The sequence below is a fragment of the Mangifera indica genome, chromosome 18, assembly GCF_011075055.1.
Source record: "Mangifera indica cultivar Alphonso chromosome 18, CATAS_Mindica_2.1, whole genome shotgun sequence".
In the NCBI taxonomy this organism is placed as follows: domain Eukaryota; kingdom Viridiplantae; phylum Streptophyta; class Magnoliopsida; order Sapindales; family Anacardiaceae; genus Mangifera; species Mangifera indica.
In genome coordinates, this window is record NC_058154.1 from 2,360,764 (window position 1) to 2,381,628 (window position 20,865).

Below are 20,865 nucleotides of genomic sequence, written 5' to 3' on the forward strand. Positions count from 1 at the left end.
ACCTTGCTATTTTTTGGTACACTTTTTGGTTGTCTATATATGTTATCCATGGAATATACTTTAGTTGATAGATTTTGATGAATCCCTTGACGAATCTCTTGTTCTGGTGTATCACTAATATATTTGTTGTATAAAGGTTCGAAATTCAATTTGTTGTATCACCACTTCAAGAAATAAAGGAGACCTTTTGTGTGACTTACATAGCTGCATCATCATTCGAATATTATAATCATCTTTTAATAAATAAGGCAAATCACTAAACTCTGTTGGATTTGACATATAAATTTTTATCTCATTATAACTTTGATTGATATCCAAACGAGAACATACTCCTTCTACAAATCTGTCATATTTGATTCTTCTATTGGCTGAAAATAATTTTTGAACTCCACCAATATATTTTAAATTATTACCACCTTTACTATGCCATTGCCCACTAAATCCAAGCATGAACATCACTCCTACCATTTTTTCTGATCAATGGATTCAAGAAGCAGAAATATGGGGTTGGTTTAGAATGAAACAAATTTGGAATAATGAAAATAACTAAAGAAAGAGATGTGTATGCAATAATAGGAAAGAGTTCTTTCTGGAACAAGTAAATAATTGTTTTATAAATATTGTAGTAAATACTTTCATCTATCCTAAATCTACCGCCATCTAAATATTAATGAAAGAAATGAATTCTCTTCTAGTTTAATGAATTAATTTTTTAATGAAAGTGTTTTCATTACAACAGATGTATCAACAATTTAAATTGTTCATGCATGCATGCACGCACCCCTAGAGAGAATGACACACCCTTTTCCAATTTCACGCACCTCTTCGGAGTTGATGCACCCTTTGTGATTACATGTACCCCTTCAGAGTTGATGCACCCCCATTATATTTTTACGCATCCTTTCAGACTTTCACGTACCTCTTTGCATTTTCATGCACCCCTTTACACTTTTGTAGTTGTTCAGAAAAATGCACCGTTTCGAGAAAGCACCCCCTTTTCACTCATTTTTGCATTATTTCAAAGAGATGCGCACCCTTTCTCACCCGACACAACCCACACACATCCTGTTTTAGTTATGTCCATCATTTTGTATAAGTATAAAGGTATAGAAATATCAATTATTATATAAAAAATTAATTTTTTTTTTCATTTGTAAATCTTATTCATTATAGAAAAATTAAGTTTAATCTATATACTCTGAAATATAAGAACTTAATCTGTGAAAACTGTTGTAAATAGAAAGAAATATGATGAAGGGTATTTTTGAAATGAAAAATGCCATTTACTTAAAAAGGTAAAAGTTGAAAAATCTTGCCGAAAAAAGTTTACTTAGCAAATTCGGTGCCTATTTTAATTAATTTCCCTTTTTTAGGCTTCACAAAAAGTTAAAAAAAAAAGGGTTTTTGTACTTGTTCATAGTATTTTTGTTCAGAGTCTGTGTTTCTGTTATCGCTTTGGTTATGCTGAGACTTGAAAAGAAAGGCTTTCAAGATCTAAAATGAACGGGTTCAGAGTGGTTGAATTGAGGGGCGAGTAAGAGTAGAATATTATTATTAGTTGGGTTTTTTGTGCAACCTGCTTGGTTAGGAAGAGTCGACAACTTTTGTTGCCAACACTGTATGAGATGTCTAAAAATGTCAATAGAAGTCCTTTCTACATGTGAGATGCTACCTTCCTTGCTAGATGAGGTGGGGATTATGAAGAAATGTGTGGAGGCTATTGCCATGAATGCTTTCAAGTAGCAACTGGCATCAGGTTGGTCTTAGTTTGATTGTGGTGGTGAATCCGCTAATTTCACTGTTGGGTGCCTTGATTGATGGATTGAGAATCTCTCACTACTTGAGATTGAGTATTATCAGAGTTATCTGTGCCAGGGGAAGCTTAGCTGTTTGACTAGATAGCATTACTACGTCTTTAATGCATTACAGGGTATTGGAAGATGTCGAAATTCGAATTTGGTATCTAGCAAGGTTGAAATCGAGCCCTACAACAGTAGAAAATGACCAGAGAACTACAGTGGAAACTCTTGTAAATCTTCTGCCAATTGAAAAAAGCTCTTCCACTCTATAGAATTTTCTTTTTGGGATTCTAAAAACGACAATCATGGTAGAAACGAGCATTTCCTACAAGCTTGAACTGTAAAAGAGGATCGCTTTTTGATTGGAAATGGTTTCACTTGATGATCTTTTTATACCATCCATCTAGGTTGGTGATTCATTATTTGATGTTGACACTACCCATCGAATACTAGTTAATTTCTTGCAGCGGATTGAAGATGAAGAAAATGAAGAATGTGGTTATGAATTGGAAGGCTTTGGTTCTTCAGGCCATGGTTCTTTGTTGAAAGTAGGAAGGCCATGCATATCCAACAGAGATTACTCCTGATCCTTAGTTAAGTTTACAAAAATTCATTGCTATGATTGAGATATTGCCTAATTATGCTTGAATTATTGATGACAGGCTTTGCAGAGTAGTTAACAAATATTTGAAGGTAAGACATTCAAGATTCATGATTCTAAAATCTTGAGTAAACCCTGGAAAGTTGCCTTGATGATTCCTCTTAACTGAAGATATATGATGTATTTTTCTTTGAGATGCCTATCAAGTCTTAATTAGTATGACTGGTGTTGCTAGAGTGAGCTATTTTGTTTATTTGCTTTCTCCTTTTCAACTTTAACATTGGTCGATGTTTTTCATATTCTCTTTCGGGCTCATTCAACGCTGACTGAACATGAGTGTAAGAAGCTCTGCAAGTTCATATAGGCTCTCAGTACATATGGCTGTTAGAGTCTTCTATTTTGAGCAACTCCGGTTGAAGAACTCTTTATCTGGAACTTCTGGAGATGGGTTCCTGTCATAGAGAATAAGCAGTGGTGTCACCAGTGCAGCCATGTCCCATTGAGATAACTATACGTCCTTGAGGAGGGAAAACCAAAATCTAAAAGCTTAAGATCTCTAAGAATGAGAGTGAGGTGCGTGCATGCACCCACACACTCAAGGTCCAGCCTTGTGTATAACCTTCTCAAGAATAATAGTGACGCACACAGACACATGCACACACACACACATGCACACTCAAGGTTCAGCCTTGTGTAAAACCTTTTATTGGTTTACAATCACTAGTTTAAAATTGTTGGTTACACATAAACACAAGGTTCAACCTTTGTATAACCTTTTATAGGTTTGAAATTGCTGGTTGTGTATGTGTATTTTGTCACACACACACACACACACACACACACACATTGATCACTTGTGTATGTGTATTGTGTCGTGGGCTTCTGAATCTGGCACAATGAAACTGCCCACACAAGATCTCAAGCTAACCCACTTTTAAGGTTCAGCCTTGTGTATACCTTTTATAGGTTTAAAATCACTAGTTTTGTCTTATTTTAGACTCATCAGTAGAGCCTTCTAATTCTCCACCAATTTGTGTCTTGATTTAGCATGAAATTTATGCAGAATTCAAAGACAAAGTCATGCTTGGAACAGTGAATCTTCACTAGTTGCAGATAGAGGTTGGAAATGGATACCAAGGGGCATGTGAATCTTCACTGCTTTTTGGTCACGAGAGAGATGTAGAATATGTTTGGATATTTCACATCATTTTGGGTGATAATACAAGACTCATTGGATATTTCACATCAATTTTTATTTTTATATATTAAAAAATGTTACAAGAGTTGGTGTAATACAAATTCAATGACACAGTTTATCACTATTTTAATATCAACATAAAATATTCTACAATAGTCTAACTAAAGGTGGATTTAATTCAAACTAATTTCGAATCGTTATTTAGCTTAGCTTTAATTGAAGTTCACTTCGCCGACTATTCTTGCAACTTCTTCTACAATTTTTCTCTATTTTTTTAATTTACAATTCTTCTTATTCTCTTACTATTTAAATAAGCTAATATAATCTTAAATTGATCATTTTAAATTCAAGTTAAACTAAATTAATAATTTTTCGAATTCAACTCATCTCAAATCTATCCCTCAACTTAACAATTTGATTACATGAGACAAATGTAAATTCTAATACGCATTCTTAACTCTGAGATAATTGTAAATTATTTCTCTCACTTATGAAATGTAAGATTGAGGTCTAAATTGACTTGACTTAAATTTAATCTAATGTCAAATTCACTCCTAAAGGTTAACTTGAAAAGGCAGGAGTGTTCAACTCATGTTGATGTCATTTGACTAAAATTTATTTTAAAATTTTAATTATGCCAATTGTTATGTTAATATTATGTTGATATCATCGATTTGAATAATCGGTTAAACCAATCAACCCATAAACGGGACCTTTAACTAAATCTAGGATTAAAAATAGAAGTATATACACACCATAATAATTCAATAATTTAATCATAAATACAAATTTCCACAAATAGTTCAAGGATTTTAATATGTTTCCATCCTTCAAAGTTCTTTTAACTAGGGATTGATTAAATTCGAAATGATGTGAATACTATTAATGTAATGACCTTGACCTGGGGTTTCAATTCAATTTGAGAGCACCTTGTGTTTTTATTCGACGATATTATTCATCATTTTAACGATATTGTTTACTTTACCGATGATCATTTGATAATACTATACTCTAGCTCAAATAAGTTTGAGCTTGAGCCAACTCTAGGCTTAGCTCATATTGAATCCCACCTTACATTTACCTTTTCTAAAGAGTTCCATACTTAAATAGTAAGACTTCAAACTACCACTACTACAGCACTACGGCACATGAAAAACCAAATTAAAACTCCTTTTCTAGGTGTTAACGAGGGGAAATGGTGGGAATGACACCACTCTCAAGATCACTGCCTGATATATCAGATGGAAAATATTGATCCCTTGTCATTAACGATGAAGAAGCTGATTCTGATGTTGATTTACTGGTAGAATGTATGGAGGTGGATTCAGAAAATGTTGCATCAGTTTCTGGCATCATCTTCAGTATGTTTTCCAGCTCCCTTGCTACATCCAACATGGATGGCCGACGTTCTGTCTTGTCATGGCAACAATTGAGGGCCAAAGCTACAAACCTCTCCAAGCACTCAGATGGGCAGGGTCCCATTCTATTGTCTATGACGGAGAGCATCAAGCCCGATTCACAAGCTGCATTCACCTGGATATAGGTTTTGTTTTCTCATAAGAAAAAATGCAACAGAGAATAGATATTCAAGAAAGAGTTTTCTGTGTGAGAAAGTACCTCGCGAACTATGTTTTTTCCATGTGATATTGGTTCCATGCCAGTCAAAAGCTCCAGGAATACAACTCCGAGGCTATAAACATCACTTTTGTCTGTCAACTTATGAGTTAAAAGGTATTCTGGATCAAGGTAGCCCTGCATGTATATGATCATTGGATATGTGTGTACTTGTTATGAAGCTGGATATTTGTTGAGAAAGTTAATTTTGTGAACCTTTATTATCCTGGAACATGTGAATGAGCAAAGTTTTATACATTCAAACTTACTGGTGTTCCTTTGACAATCGTGGAGACATGAGTTGCTATGGTTCCTTGATCATCCAGGGCTGGAGCAAGCCGCGAGAGTCCGAAATCAGCAACTTTAGCAATAAGCTTGGAGTCCAGAAGTATGTTGCTGGCTTTGATATCTCGATGGAACACAGGCGGGTTTGCTTCAGTATGGAGGTAAAGAATCCCTTTAGCTGCATGTAATGCAATGAGGACCCTCATACTGAAATTGAGGCATGCCTTATCTTTACCTACATTTAAATTTCACCATCAAAATTTTAAGCCAGGAAAAGAACAAATAGAAGGGGTTTCATACCAGAAAGCCAGTGTCTCAAGGTGCCATTAGGCATGTACTCATACACCAGCATCTGCATAAGTACCAAGAACACAAGCAGATGGTTCATATCTGTGATTCAACAAATTTGTTTAGACTTTTTTTTTCTTGGGTAAAATATTCACAAATCAGATGTCTTGGCATCTACAAGACCATACCTGCTCCTCTTCTTCATCACAATAGCCCAACAAAGCAACCAGGTTCCGGTGATGTAATCTTGACAATAATTTTATCTCTGTCAAGAATTCCTTTTGGCCCTGTAAAGATCCTATTTCTGCACGTTTTATGGCGACAATTGTATTGTCAGATAAAACTCCTCTATAAACCCTTCCATAACCTCCTTGACCAACTTGAGTTGAGCTGTTAAAGTTGTCAGTTGCCGATGCCAAATCCTTGAACCTGAAGGCCTTCACTCCATCAATTTTCGTTGAAATTTTTCTGGCTGCAAAGCGTAAGGAAGTTCACACTTCTTTCCCAGTGGTATGCTAATATGGAAGATCTTGCAAAAATAAATCATAGGTAGTTGTATAAGAAAGCTCACATAAACGCCTTCTTGACATTGATTGCTGACTTCTGGCATGTCTTCTTGTCACCAGGAATGTTAGAGTTGCAGTTATTGACACAGCACTGGCAATGGCTCCAACTAAAATTGCTGCCAAGACGCCTTCACTAATACTACTAGTCCTTCTTGTCACAGGAATCACTGAATCATAAGTAAAAATCAAGAGAGCATTTACAAATTGCAGCATGCAGATAAACAGTTTCATTAGAACAAATTAAAGAGCAATGGCAAGCTTAGGTAATTACTACTGGCATAAGGTCCAAGGAGAGTGACGTTGAGCAGCTCATATGGTCCAAATAGTTCATTACCAGAAAATGCCCAGGATGTAAATATGCGTCCAATTCGGTACACCTTACTTGAATTAAACATAGTTGTGTTGGCTGGAGGAAACAGCTTCAAATACATCCTTAGACGAGGTCCTTTCTCCCAAACAAACGAATCAATTGATAGTTGATATAAGCTTAAGTTGAGAGAAGTAGTTACATATGCTGAAAAATTGTTGGCATATGGAGGGAAATAATAGAAACTTGGACTTTTTAGCCGGTATCCAATTCGCAAAGGTGCTGCACAGGCACATAAATCACCAGATGCTGGCTCATATTTGTAGAAATTATCCAGGGGACATTCATGAGTAGGACACTTTGAATTGGTCGGTATTGCAGGTTTCCCATCATCTTCTGTTTGAGAATCACAAAATTGGCCTATGTTTGGTATATTTGCATTTGTGCAGATAGGATTGCCGCCAAGCCTTAACATAAACAGATAAAATGATAAGAAATGAATGGCAAACTTAAGGAGCAATATGCAGATCAGCTTTTCCAATATTACAGTATTTGTAGTTTTCATGATGACCAGAATAACCGGAAGATAGTAGAAAATCAAGTAGTAAAGAGGAAAAATATAATAAACATATAACATCTTGGGGCAATAACTTGACTCACTATCAAGATATTGTCCCTTTTGGACACAGGCCTGGTTTTGCATTTGACATTTAAGAAATTCATAAACTACATAACAAATCTTCTCTTATCATCCTATAAAGACTCCAACATTTTTCTTGTACTTTTACACCGGTCTTCTCTTATCATTTCATACAGACCTAGCATCCGTGGCTAAGGAGTAAGTTATTTAACTAATCTTCTATTATCATCCCATACATACCTATCATATCTTCCATGCGCTGATACCAATCCTCTTTTATCATCGCATACATACTTAACATCTCTCCAGTGTTCTGATGTCATTTGTAATAATCCGGTTAAATAGCTTGACCCATTGTTAAGGTATTATTTATTTTAGACATAGTCCATCACGATTGAATTCAAGTGGTGACTTGAATTCTAGTAGGGGTTAGGATCTTATTTGCTAGTTAGTCTAATCAAACATAATGGGTATGACTTATGGATTGGAGTGACCTACTATACTACATGTATGCCATATTATGGAAATGCGACCAATAAGTATACGTGTCAAATAACTGTCAACTAGAGTTTGTACACCAAAGTTATATTCAAGAGTATGTAATGTAAGTGAGAGTGTGTGCCACAATTAGAGTACACTAAGATTATGAGCTCAGAAAGAGAGAGCATAGAAATCTCTTGTTCATTCATAGTGAAATTTTCTCCATTATTTATGCATGGTTTTTCTGTATTGTGTTTCTGAAGTAAATACTTGTGTTCTTGTATTGAGTATTTGTGCATTTTTGCTGTTTGTTCTTTTAGTTTTCGTAACATCCTCATTCATAGTGTAATTGACTAGCAACATTTTCCTAATAAGAAAACAACATACCTGACTCTGACATTGTTTGGAGGATTTAGATCTCCTAAAATGCTTGAGAATGAATTGTTCCGCAGATCACTGCATTTTGAATGGGAACAAAGATAAATGACAGGCAATAGATATGTTTTACAGAGCCAGGCTAACAAAACCAATGAAGCTAACTCCAAAAAAAATTAACAAATGAGAACACTTAATTCATATTTCAGAATAATAAGTTGTCGATGAGACATCCAGGAATTAGTGAAGCATAACAGCAAATGAAAAAGGTTTCATTTTTGAGATCTTACAGTGACAATCTATCATTTGAACTGATGGGCTTCTTCTGCCATATGCTAGCTGTGATGGAACCATTCAAAAAGTTGTTCTCAAGTGACCTGAAGTAGAAGATAATTTGAAAATCTTATCCAAAGTGCTTAAAAAGATCATGGACATAATAATTCATTGGAAATGACAAGGAAAAGTTAGAAGTATATATGATCTCACAGTCTCTGAAGAAAAGGAAGCTCTGCAAAACTTTCTGGGATGGATCCAGTAAGATTGTTTTCTGACAGATCACTGATATGGCAAAAATAAAATTACTCTGACATCCTCTCCATTTTAGTTATCTATTTTGAACAAAATTGTAAAAACACACCTATAGGCAAATCCCACACTAAACAAGGGAGAAATGTTGGGTATGTATAGACATCCCACATTGTTTTTGGACATACTATGATAAAACTGGTTAAATAGTTTATGAGGTTTTAAACTGTTAAGATATGTTTTAGATTGCAAAACCCAAAAAAAAAACTATGATGGACTATGCATTCAAAGTACATGATGTTTTGACAGTAGGTTGGGCTATGAACTAGGACGTTGAGAAAAAAAAAAGTGACAAGTTTACACGCCATTACATACATATTTCTCACAAAATCAGAAAGCTTATCTGATGGTATGTGTCCAGTGAGTTGATTCCTGCTAAGATCCCTGTCACAAGTCCAGTAAAAAATATAAAAGTTGAATTTCTGCAAGAGCTAATGCAACCTACTGGAAGAGAATTACAAAAAATCTGATACAAAATTAGAACAATACTCAAACTTACAGATAGTAAAACCTTGAAATCCTGCTAAGATCAGGAACAGCTCCCTGCAAGCTGCAATCTCTAAGACTTCTGCCAATTTCGGGAGAGAAAAGTAAAGCAGCATCAGCATAGCCTATTCTTTGATGTATGGCAAAACAAACTATCATTTTGATGCTTCCAACAATAGTGACCAAGTAGTGATATTTGCAACCTGAAGCATCTATGTTCTCAATATCAACCGTGGCCACGACATGAGCATTGCACAGGTACTTCAGGTTTCAAACTCAAACTGAAGTAACTTTTAGTGGATCCTGCTATATAATCAGTTCATAGAAACTCCTCTTAGGTGCTTTATGACTAGAATTATACAATCACTGGTATGTTAAAAAATATAGATCTCAAGGCCAAACAATACACATAATTGTTCAGTAGAAGAGTGTGATTGCAGTTGCCCTTACAGTTTTAATAAGTTGCGAAAGTTTCCATACATGCGTGGAATTTCTGCACCAGCAAAGTTGTTGTTATCAAGTTGACTGCAGAGGGAAAAAAGAAGAAAAATATAATCAGTAAAATAATTTGCAATCTGATAAACCAAGTTGCCAGTAAACCTAACCCCATTTAGAATGCCCTTAATTCATACCATCAATTAAGCAAATACAATCAAGCAGATATGTAGGAATAGTTAAGGTCAAGTAAAAATAAAAATTGTGACAGTATGGGGCAGACTAACATACAGTATGCGCAAAGCTGGCATCTCTGAGTATTCTAGTGGGAGATATCCGGTCAAGTTATTATTATCCACAAGCCTGCAAGCATGTGTTTAATCAAACACATATCATTCATGACCAGATAACAGCTTTTAGTACAGAGAAACAGTCCAAACGAAAACAATACTGCAGAAAATATATGATAAAAACAAAATCTTTTTTATAAACTCACAAATGAAGAAGTTCGGAAAATCTGGAAAGCTCAGGTGGAAGTTGACCAACAATTGAGTTGTTGTTCAAGTGACTGCAATATTTAAGATACATCAGAAGACAAAATGAGGGGAAGAAATATAACTGCCTTGCTGCATGGTACAATCCTTTGGATCAAAAATCCACTTACAGGTGTTTCACTCTGCTCAAGTTAGCAAAGGATTTTGGTATTGTGCCCGAGATACTGTTGACGTCTACTTGGAGTCTATCCAGGTTTGAAAGTTTGCCTAGCTCTTCTGGTAAAGATCCTGATAATCTGTTTCCATTCAAGAGTCTGCGCAAGCATGTACATCATACAAAGTATAGTATTCTCTAACAACATCATATTTGGATGGGAAAAGGACAATTTTCCACCCAAGTTTTGATGAAATGACAAATATATATCCGTGACAAATGAAAAATCCAAATACCTATTACAGTTTTAATCTGTTAGGATACACAAAAAATTTTTTGTTTAGATTAAGAGGTAAAATCGTTATTTTATCAGTAACATTAAAATAATTAAAATTACATCTAATTTCCCCCTCTTAATTTGAAAAACTAACATTTCCCTCTTTGATTAAGTTCTAAAAAATTTACTTTTCCCCCCTAAGATACCAAACTTGAAATTCAACCATTTTCTTTGGCGAACGGTGGACCAACAATGAAGGAACAAGATGGAGTCGTTTTGATATGGACAAAGAGCATCGTCTAGAGAATGGACAACGCTTTGTCGTCAAGTGAAGGATAATGAGTGTCGTCTAGCAATGTGTCATGCCGATCGTCAGTGGTCGGAGGGAGGGGTGAAAAAAAACTTAGAGATTTGGGGGGGGCGAGTCACTTTTCAAAGTTCAGGTATGGGGGTTAAATGTTTAATTTTAAAATTTGAGGGGGCAAATGAAATGAAATTATATATTTTTAAATATTATTATTAAATAACAATCTTACCTTTATATTTAATAGAAAATTTCATAAACAGTTTAGAGATGGGTAAGTGTTTAAGTTTTTAATCTGTCATGGGTGTATTATTAAGATTGAGCTAAAACTTGGTTGCGAAGTAGTCCTTTGCCTTATTTGGATATAAATAATTTTATGAACACCTGCATCTACAACTTACAAGTGTGATAAAGATGACATATTCCCTATCTCCTTTGGTATGCTTCCTGTCAGATCATTCCACATGAAATCCCTGCCAGCAGACAATAAATGAAAAAATCTTTTGGCAAAACTGCATGATTAACTTGGAAGATATAAGATAAAATCTCATTTTCTTAAGATATCAACTTCTTTGAATTTTATGTCTCACAAAATTTGAAGATGAGATAATAGTCCAAGCTCAGGTGCTAATGATCCTGAAAGATTCATGTTCAGCAGCCGCCTGTATCAAAGATAAAAATTTAGAATCATTAACTGTCACATCTTTAGAATATGAAGATTCGGCAAGCCAGAATATAGGCAACTAAGAGCATGACTAACATCAGGAAATTCCAAGTAATAGCAAACATGAAAGAGGTAAAAAGGGGTATTGGAAGGACATACAGCTCCTGAACATGCAGGTAACCATCTGTCCCGTTAATCGAGTCAAAACAAAGAACTCCAGTCCAATTTGATAGGCATGGATCTTCCTGGTTCCAGTTTATGAGACTGTCCATAGGATCGATTAATCTGCTCCGGACTGCTACCAATGCACTGACTGCAAATGGGCATTAGCAAATATAGATACCTCTACAACAATCAGGGGATAAGGAAGTAATTATCTTTTAATGCTAAACCCTCTGAAAATGTAGAAAAGATACATACAACCCAACACCTAAATTCAAGACCTCATCAGTCCCTTGCTGTAGAATTTTTTTCAAAAACAAGATAGTTCAAGAATAGGCAGAACATGATGAGGCAGATCATTTATGTAAATGTATCTCACAAACTATGAAATGTATGTGCACAAATGATGCACCTTGTGATCAAAAATTGTACTTTACAACTGGTGGGATGCTTGGAAACCAGGTGGGCTGTTTGGTGTATTTTAGTTCCTTCGGTTTATTTGTATGACTTCAAACACTTGACTGACTTTACACTGATGGCAAATTAGGCAGCAGAAATCATCTGGTATTCAGGATATAATGTGGAATTTAGCGCAGAAAAGTTCAAAAGCAGATAGATGTTATAAATTTATTAAGAACTTGTAGATGAGAAAAGCTACATATGAAAACTTGGTAGTGAGAGATATGAAGAAAATGGAAAAAAAAAAAAAACTTAAATTGCAGCAAGAATCACCTTCTGAAGGATCTGTAATCTGAGCAACTGCAAAAACCACCAAGTAACCATAAGATGCCACATAAAGAAATCCACAAAATCTCGTCCCCATCATCTTGATACCCTAAAAAGCTACCAAGAGCAGAAATTGCATGTGTCAGTGATAATTTGGAATTAACAGAATATTTGATTCCCACAAAAGAATGTGCATTTAAACCCCAGAAGATCATGAAGCATGATGAAAGGGGAACGGGAACAATGAATTCAAATTTTCTATCAAAATGCTAGTCTTATAGACTTACTTGGCGAATGGCGATCATTAGTTGACTTTTCTTCTTCTTGAGTTCAAAAACAAAAAGATAAATCTAGCCACAAGTGGAACTATAAAATTTATTGCAAAAAAAATACCTTAAAACACCCGAAGATAATATCTTACTTGACAAGAAACAAATGAAATATGTGGATCCGAAACCTTGGAGCTGGGAGCGTAAAAACTCAACCAAATGAAGTCAAGCAGCCCTATGGTCCATGAAAGCTAAAGAAAACAGATCAACACAGACCAACAAAAAATAAGTTTCTGATAAAATGTTGTCGTCTTATATGTAAGGTTATAGTAGCAGCGATAAGAAATCTTAATGTTTATTATAGTGGAAGATAGCTTTTCCTTGTTGACGCAGAGAAGTATAGGAAGATCAATTTGTAGCTTCTCACTATTACGGGGATGAAATATCTATTCACGCTCTTGAGAGTGATAGATACAAGATGTAATTGCTTCAAGTTTTCTTGGAGTGATATTTATCCAGGAGATACACCATATAACATAGATCACCATAGACACTTCTAGGTGGAGGGAAAAAGGTTTCTGAGGTGGCACAGTCATCCTGTCAGTTCATCTAAAACCCCAAAAGATAATAAAGCTTTCTATTTTCTTCATAAGAAATTTTGACAGACAATAAAAGAAGCAACCTTTTGGTCCTCTTGTTTTCACATTCGTTTAAGGAGAAGCTTTTGCTTCAGTTTTTTACTACTATAATGAAGATGGAATTTCTGTAAGTTTACTTGTTACACAACTCGCATGATCTGAACTTGAATCATGAAATGTTGGGGCCACGTCGGGAAGACCAAATTAGTCTTCCTGGTGGCCATATCCGGCACAGCCCAATGCCGCCTTTAATTGTATGTCATAAAGTACATGATCTAGTCAATCCAAGTTTATCCATCACCCCAAACAATTAAGTTGAATGTAGCATTTCCCAGTCCCAAATGCAATTATTTACCAACCAATTGCAATATCATTTCCGAAATGATTTGGTCACCAGCAGCTAAATTGTTTGCAAGATCCGATGCCATAGACAATTCAACAACAAAGGGCATTCAAAAAGGCTCTTTCAGCGCTGCTTTCTCTCTTGGCAAAAAGGCTCCCACTTGATGCCATTGAAATGAGAAATACAAAGTAAGTTATAAAAAGGCAACTGCAAGCTTTTTAAACCTTCGAAGTTCCTTCAAATGCATACAGGCATATATTCAATTGCACGGACACTATTGAGAGGAGCCACATAAAATGTTTTTTGACAAGTCAGCAGCTTTGATAGGTTTAGGAGCCAATCACAATAAACTGTCTATCAGTACCCATAATAGATGCAGATGTCAAACAATAGTATTATCTAGTAGAGCTTACGGACGAGAAGGAGCCGCAGAATCATGGGTTAACATTTCCATATAATTATACAATCATTTATGTACTCAAAATATGTACGTGTAATATTGCTCTCCAAGATATAATTAATTGGAAAACAATAACAAAAAATGAAACAATGTACAATACAATTCATAATTTGATTTAAGAGTTACTAATACCACAAACGTCTACTTACAAACGTTTAGTTTTCCACTTTACTTTTTCATTTATTAGATTTTTGTAAGAAAAATTCTTACTTTTTTCTTTTACATTTGATTGATTCAATCATAGAAAATTTACTTTTTTACTGTTTAATATAATTTTTTCACAGGGGTATTACTTTCTGCATGAATTTGTTTTTTAATTAAAATATTTATTCAATTATATTGGGGTAGCAAGGCCGTAGCGTTTAGCAAGTAATGTTTCAGAGCCAATATTGGATCAGTTGATCGAATGCATTCAAGCAGAATTTGGTGATTAGTCTAATTTGGATGCAGACTCATGAGTTTGATGACAAACACACTAAAATTGGAGTTAAAAATATTTAACTTTCAGAAACTCGAGTTCGTTTGAGTCAAATACATTTGAGACTTTCTTGAAGATGAATTCAACCCTACTCTTTGTCCATCTTTCCTTTGATATTTAATTTGATAATGTACAAGTGCAGTGTGTTTGCTCTGCTTCTCGAATCATCTTGGCCCCAACTTCAAAACTTTATGAAAACTTTACATGAAAAAAAAGAAGTAAAAGTATTTTCTCTTTTTATTTATGGTCAAGCATTATATTTTCAAGTATTTCCTGGACTAGTGTTATATTCAAGCTTAATAGGAAGTAGAACAAAAGCGCTAGCGACAAAGCAAAGAACTTTGGAAAAAGAAAAAGATGCAACCTAATGAGCACTTCAACGTTTTTTTTTTTTTTAAATTTAATTTTCTAAGCTTAGTAAAGATATTAGAGGTTGAAAAGAAAGGAATCTAGACAATGAAAATTCATCACAGAAGCAAAAACTCTGGCATAGTATGGCTAGAGTGTCAACTACGTTACCAAGGTTTACTTGAATGTTAGAAAGAAGACTCTATATTAGCATAATATCGTTTTCCCAGTTGAAGAGTAGGCAAAATTAGTGTCAACATCAAGGGGCAAGTTGTAGAAAATTCAAGCGGAGAATCTCTCAACAAAACAACAAACAATATTTTCTCAGTCAAACAATCTCTAAGATTAACAAAATTAATGAAATATTAAAACTTCTAAAAAGAAGATCTGGGTTTAAGTTTTTGTTATGTTTGTGAAATCTTGACTTATTTGGTATTCTAGGTTTGTCTGTCCAACCAAAACGTGCAGGTCTAGAAATTTGAAAAGAACTTGCAAAAAAGAATAAATATGTAACATGATGGGCAATCTTCAAGTCCTTCAATTTCTTTATAGAAAAGTTGTCATAAAAGTAGAACTACTAACATATGAGGGTAATGAGACTTTGATTAAAGTGTCAACTACGTTATTGGTATTTAGTGGACAAAAAGCAACATTAGTATCCAATCCACACATCAAAGAGGCTGTGGAAAACTACGTGAGCAATACGTTTTCCCTATTTTTGGAGGATTGGAAGTCATTAATTGAACTTTAAATGGTAGCAGTTTGTTTTTTCTTCTCAATATGTTATTCCCAAAATTGTCACCCATATAATGGGGAGATGAAAAAGTGAGTCGTCATGTGAAAGAGATCAAACTTAAACTACTTTATTATTTACTTACTTGACAGGAAGTTGAAGATTGACTGCCAAACGAATATGCACCAGTTTACACAATGCTAGATCATTATTTTGCTATTGTTTTACAATATTTTGTAAGGGAAATATGAATGAAACAATAGTATTTTTCTTAATCGTAGCAGCCATTTCTGATAAAGAATCACAAACAAGAAAAGCCCATCTCTCTATCCACGATTAAGAAAAATGGCTGCCACGATTAAGAAAAAAGTAACTCTTTCTCCAGTTCTCTTCAATTCATCAGCTTGTACATGTCAAAAAGAGAAAAAGTCATGCAAGTAAAGTTGTGCCCACTTTGAGGTTATTAACGTAAGTTTCAAGTTCATTCTCAAGCCTTACATGGTGAAGAATGTTATTTGACTGTTTCTTTGACTGACTGAGTTTAAATGTAGTTGATAAAAGAGATCATGGTTTCTTCATATTATCCTTTCCTCATTCCTTCAGCTTTCCCGCTCCCAAGTTCTGCAGCTCCTTCATCTAAGGATGTACATAATTTGTTTTAAACTACAGTTAGTTTGTAAAATAGTTTGTAAAATAATTTTTAAAAAATAATTTTCAATTTGAGTTATGGTTTAAACATTTTTTAAATTAAATCAAACTGTAAACTGTAAACCAGTTTATTTTTTAAAAAATTATATTTGACAAAATTTTTTAATAAGTAATAAGGTGTACAACTTGTTTTATCGTATTTATTTTTTCATTTTCTTTGCATATATATTGTATATATATTTTATATTTATTTTACATATTTATATTATATTCAAGAAAACTATAATTCAATTAATTTTATAATGTAATATATATTTTAAAGTGAATGATATTAATAGGCTCAAACTGTAATCCAAACCAGACCAAATCGTGTTTTTCCAGTTTAGTTTGGTTTGAAGCTTAAAATGGTTTGATTTGGTTAAAAATTTTTCAAACAGTTTTTTTTAGTGGTTTGAAAAAACTTTCAAACTACAGTAGATTGGATTGTGCAAACCTCAACCTTCACCACAAGGTTTGTTTGCAATGGATTGGATGTCTTGGTAAACATATTCCTTTCTTTAAATTTTTGATTATTTTTCTTTCTATGTTTTGATTAGAATAGCGATGTTTATCGTCTTACTGTAGTTTTGTATGAGTTTGTCTTTTTCTGTGAGCTTACTTGGTTTTTTAGGGGGAAATTAATTAAAATAGCACCAAATTTACCGCCTAAACCTTTTTCGATAAGATTTTTCAACTTTTACCTTTTCAATCAAATGATATTTTTCATTCCAAAAATATCCTTCATCCTATTTCTTTCTATTTACAATAGTTTTCACAAATTAAACTCTTATATTTCAAAGTATACAGATTAAGTTTAATTTTTCTATAATAAATAAGATTTATAGATAAAAAACAGATTAATTTTTGATATAATAATTGATATTTATATATCTTTATACCTTTACAAAATGATGGACATAACTAAGACATGATGTGTGTGGGTTCTGTCAGGTGAAAAAGGGTGTGCGTCTCTTCAAAACGGTGTGAAAATGAGTGAAAGGGTAGGCATTTTCTTGAAACGGTGCATTTTTCCAAGCGGATGCGAAAATGTGCGAAAATGTAAAGGGTTGCATGAAATGCGAAGGGATAAGTGAAACTATAAAAAGGGTGCATCAACTATGAAGGGGTGCATGAAATCGTAAAAGGGTGTGTAATTCTCTCAAGGGGTAAGTGAAATCGTAAAAGGGTTTGTCAATCTCTAAAAGGGTGCGTGAAATTGTAAAAAGGTGCGTGAAATCTTAATTAAAAGGGTGCGCCAACGCTGAAGGGGTGCGTGAAAGGGTGTGGCAAAGATGAAGGGGTGAGTGAAAGACTGTATCACTTTGTAAGGGTGCGTCATAACCTTAAAGGGTGTGTGAAAGAGTGCAATAACATTGAAAGGGTGCGTAAAAGGGTATGTGAAAGGGTGCATCATATGATGCGACAATGCTAAAAGGGTGTGTGAAAGGGTGCGTTACTTTGGAAAAAGTGTGTGTTAGAAAAGCTGCATAAAAGGGTGCGTGAAAGGGTGTGTCATAGGGTGCAGCAACACTGAAGGAGTGTGTGAAGGTGTGTCACTTTGAAATGGTGCGTCATAACCTGAAGGGATGCGTGAAAGGGTATGTCAACGTTGAATGAGGTGTGAAAGGTGCGTCCAACTTGAAGTGGTACGTTGAATGAGAAAATTAATAATCTTTTGACAAACAAAGCAAAGATAATAAGAAGATCAATAGTTTTAGCCAAGACCAAAACTACCCCACCCTCGATTCACACTCGACAAACCGATGTCGAAAAAACTATAACAATGTCATTTGAGTTATCTTAGGTACGTATACATTGTTAACATTGATTAGATTAGAGTTTGGGATATTTAACTTGGGATTTAGGTTTTTATTTCATTGGATGTTCTCATTACAATATTATCAGTTTAGAATATAATGTCATTGATTTTACTGGATTGATTGTGTTGGTTCATTGTTTAGGGAGAATGAAAAGTTATTTTAGCCATACTAATGGACCTTTGTGCACCCGTTCATACATTCATGCACCTCTTCACACTTACAGATACACCTTTCATAACTTTCATGGCCCCTCTCCTAGTTTCATGCACCTATTCAGAGTTTGGTGCATCTTTTCACACTTTCACACTTTGATGCACCCTTTACAATTTCATGCACTCCTTTATATTTTCACGCACCCTTTCATACTTTCATGCACTATTTTATATTTTCACGCATCCTTTCACATTTTCATGCACCTCTTCACACATTCATGCACCCTTGCACATTTGCACGCACCATTTCATACTTTCATGAACCTTTTTCACACTTTGAAGTACCCTTCATATTTTCATGCACTCCTTCATATTTTCACCCACCCTTTCACACGTTCACGCACCCTTTCACATTTTCATGCACCTTTTCACACTTTCATGCACCTTTTCGCACTTTCATGCACCCTTTCATATTTTTACGTATACTTTACACTTTCATGCACCTCTTCACTCTATCATGCACCTCTTCACATTTTTATGCACCCTTTCGCACTTCATACTTTAATGCACCCTTTACAATTTCACATACTTCTTCACATTTTCACACACCCTTTCATACCTTCACATGCCCTTTCACACTTTCAGACACCCTTTTATATTTTCATACACCCCTTCACACTTTCATGCACTTTTACACACTTTCACGTACCCTTTCATATTTTCATACACCCTTTCACACTTTCATACACCCCTTCACATTTTTACGCACCCTTTCACATTTTTACGCACCCCTTCACTCTATCACGCACCTCTTCACATTTTCACGCACCTTTTCACACTTTCACACACCCTTTCACACTTTCACGTGCTTTTTACAATTTCATGCACCCTTTCATATTTTCATGCACTTTTTTACACTTTCATGCACCCCTCACAATTTCCACCCACCAACTTACACTTTTATGCACACTTTTACACTTTGATGGATTATATTGGTTGATATTTTAACATTGCAAACCCTTTCACATTTTCAGCGGGTTTACCAGGGAATTGGAGTTAATGAGCACTCTGGGGAAAGAAGGTATAACGATGCTTATAATTTTTTCATAAAGTTAAAAGTTAGAGATCACATGGAAATAGTAAAGGAAATAAAAAATACTCTTACTCATGCCCAAAATGAATTGTTCAAAAAGAGTTGTTTCGAGTGATTTTTAAAGATGAAAACTTTGAAACATAGCTTTAGTTTATTGCATTCTATGTTGTTTCTGCAAATCAACAAAGGAATGGTAGGAGAAGAATTATGGTTTCGGCTTAATTGGGTTGACTGTAGATTTAACCCTATTGAATTTACTCTAATAACAGGATTGAAATTTAGTAAAGAAAAGGCATGGGAAAATAACGATGAAGATGTCGTTAAAATATCTACCTTATATCTGCTTCATTATGGATTGTTGGGATCAGACAATAGAAAAATTTTATCAAAGCACGTTTTTATATAGTTAATGATTAGGATATATTTAACTCATATCCATGAGGTATGCTTGTTTGGAGGATGACTGTTAAATCTTTGGATAAGGCTTTACAAAAAAAGTATAATAAAGTTTTGAAAATGTATCCACCATATTCACAAAATATCCTAATATTAACTTACGGGGATGCGGGGATGTGTAGTGGCATTTCAAGTAATGTTCACTTTTTTGTAATATTTACATTTAGTCTAAATACTGATATATTTCTGATTATTTTATATATTAATAATATATTTTTCGTATGACAGATCTAGATATACGAAATACTTAATAATTTAAAAGGTTTTATGGTTTGTAAATCTCTAAAGAGGATTCCCTCAATGTTAAGGTGAAAAAGTTTAGAAGGTCCAAACTGAGAGGAGATTGATCGTATTTTGAACTTTTTTGAAGTAAGTTATTATGTTGTATAATCTAATACTGTTAAACATATATTATTTTGACCTTTTAACTAACCTATTATGAACATTTTTATGATGTTACTCCTTGTTTGATTGCATCCATAGTTGAAAGACAGTCATCTTAGTACAAAGATGTTATGGAATACATTAATGATCGAGAAGGATGTGATACTACTCCTGTCGCTATAACATCTCCTCCAGAAATCTAATCTTCACGTTCAAGTTAGAGTACTCCTGTTCATAGGTGACAAAGTACAATTATACATAGTCTTGTGCCATTAGCTATGCAGCTATTTGAGCGTAGCCCTGTTATATCATCACCTCGATCGACAGAAGAAACACTTACTTGTATGGATATAACCACATTTGCACAAATACATGAAGATAAACTTGGATGACTTTAGGAGCTTCTCCAAGGATTCATATAAAAAGTTAACGAATGACTTGGAAACATCAACGAGCATCAAATGATATTTGAAGCACGTCAAGCATCGATTGAAACCAAGTTGATAGAGCTTCAACGTAGGTACCATGCAACCCCTAGTAAAGAGTTAAGTCTTTTAATCATAT

At 34.4% G+C, this 20,865-nt stretch overlaps 1 protein-coding gene and 1 pseudogene across 3 annotated transcripts; one reads left to right on the forward strand and one right to left on the reverse strand.

The window, feature by feature from the left end:
• The first annotated feature begins 1,620 nt into the window (after window positions 1-1,620).
• On the forward strand, window positions 1,621-3,548 carry LOC123202243 (annotated as a pseudogene).
• A 1,068-nt stretch (window positions 3,549-4,616) lies between these two features.
• Window positions 4,617-12,704, reverse strand: LOC123202124 (probable LRR receptor-like serine/threonine-protein kinase At1g06840). Of its 3 annotated transcripts, none has more exons than XM_044617877.1 (20): window positions 12,447-12,704; window positions 11,712-11,865; window positions 11,479-11,550; window positions 11,290-11,361; window positions 10,324-10,467; window positions 10,156-10,227; window positions 9,951-10,022; window positions 9,675-9,749; window positions 9,238-9,306; window positions 9,054-9,122; window positions 8,640-8,711; window positions 8,444-8,530; window positions 8,166-8,234; window positions 6,623-7,125; window positions 6,357-6,518; window positions 5,974-6,257; window positions 5,798-5,849; window positions 5,482-5,732; window positions 5,216-5,350; window positions 4,617-5,131 (listed from the first exon to the last, which is right to left on the reverse strand). In XM_044617877.1, exons 1-20 carry the CDS (start codon window positions 12,538-12,540, stop codon window positions 4,781-4,783), a joined length of 2,859 nt encoding a protein of 952 aa, XP_044473812.1. In that variant the 5' UTR covers window positions 12,541-12,704; the 3' UTR covers window positions 4,617-4,780. The 3 variants fall into 3 exon arrangements, with proteins under 3 accessions (XP_044473812.1, XP_044473813.1, XP_044473814.1); XM_044617878.1 differs by having other exon boundaries at window positions 11,712-11,897; window positions 12,447-12,507; XM_044617879.1 differs by lacking the exons at window positions 9,951-10,022; window positions 10,156-10,227; window positions 10,324-10,467 and having other exon boundaries at window positions 12,447-12,701.
• Between the last annotated feature and the right edge of the window lie 8,161 nt (window positions 12,705-20,865).

Bases quoted from the DNA above. Each gene is read 5' to 3' on its own strand.
- LOC123202124 (XM_044617877.1), bottom strand. From the start codon at position 12,540: ATGATGGGGACGAGATTTTGTGGATTTCTTTATGTGGCATCTTATGGT. The intron at 6,258-6,356 runs GTGAGCTTTCTT...TACGCTTTGCAG, and splicing joins AATGTCAAGAAGGCGTTTAT to CCAGAAAAATTTCAACGAAA. The intron at 5,850-5,973 runs GTATGGTCTTGT...GTACTTATGCAG, and splicing joins GTGATGAAGAAGAGGAGCAG to ATGCTGGTGTATGAGTACAT.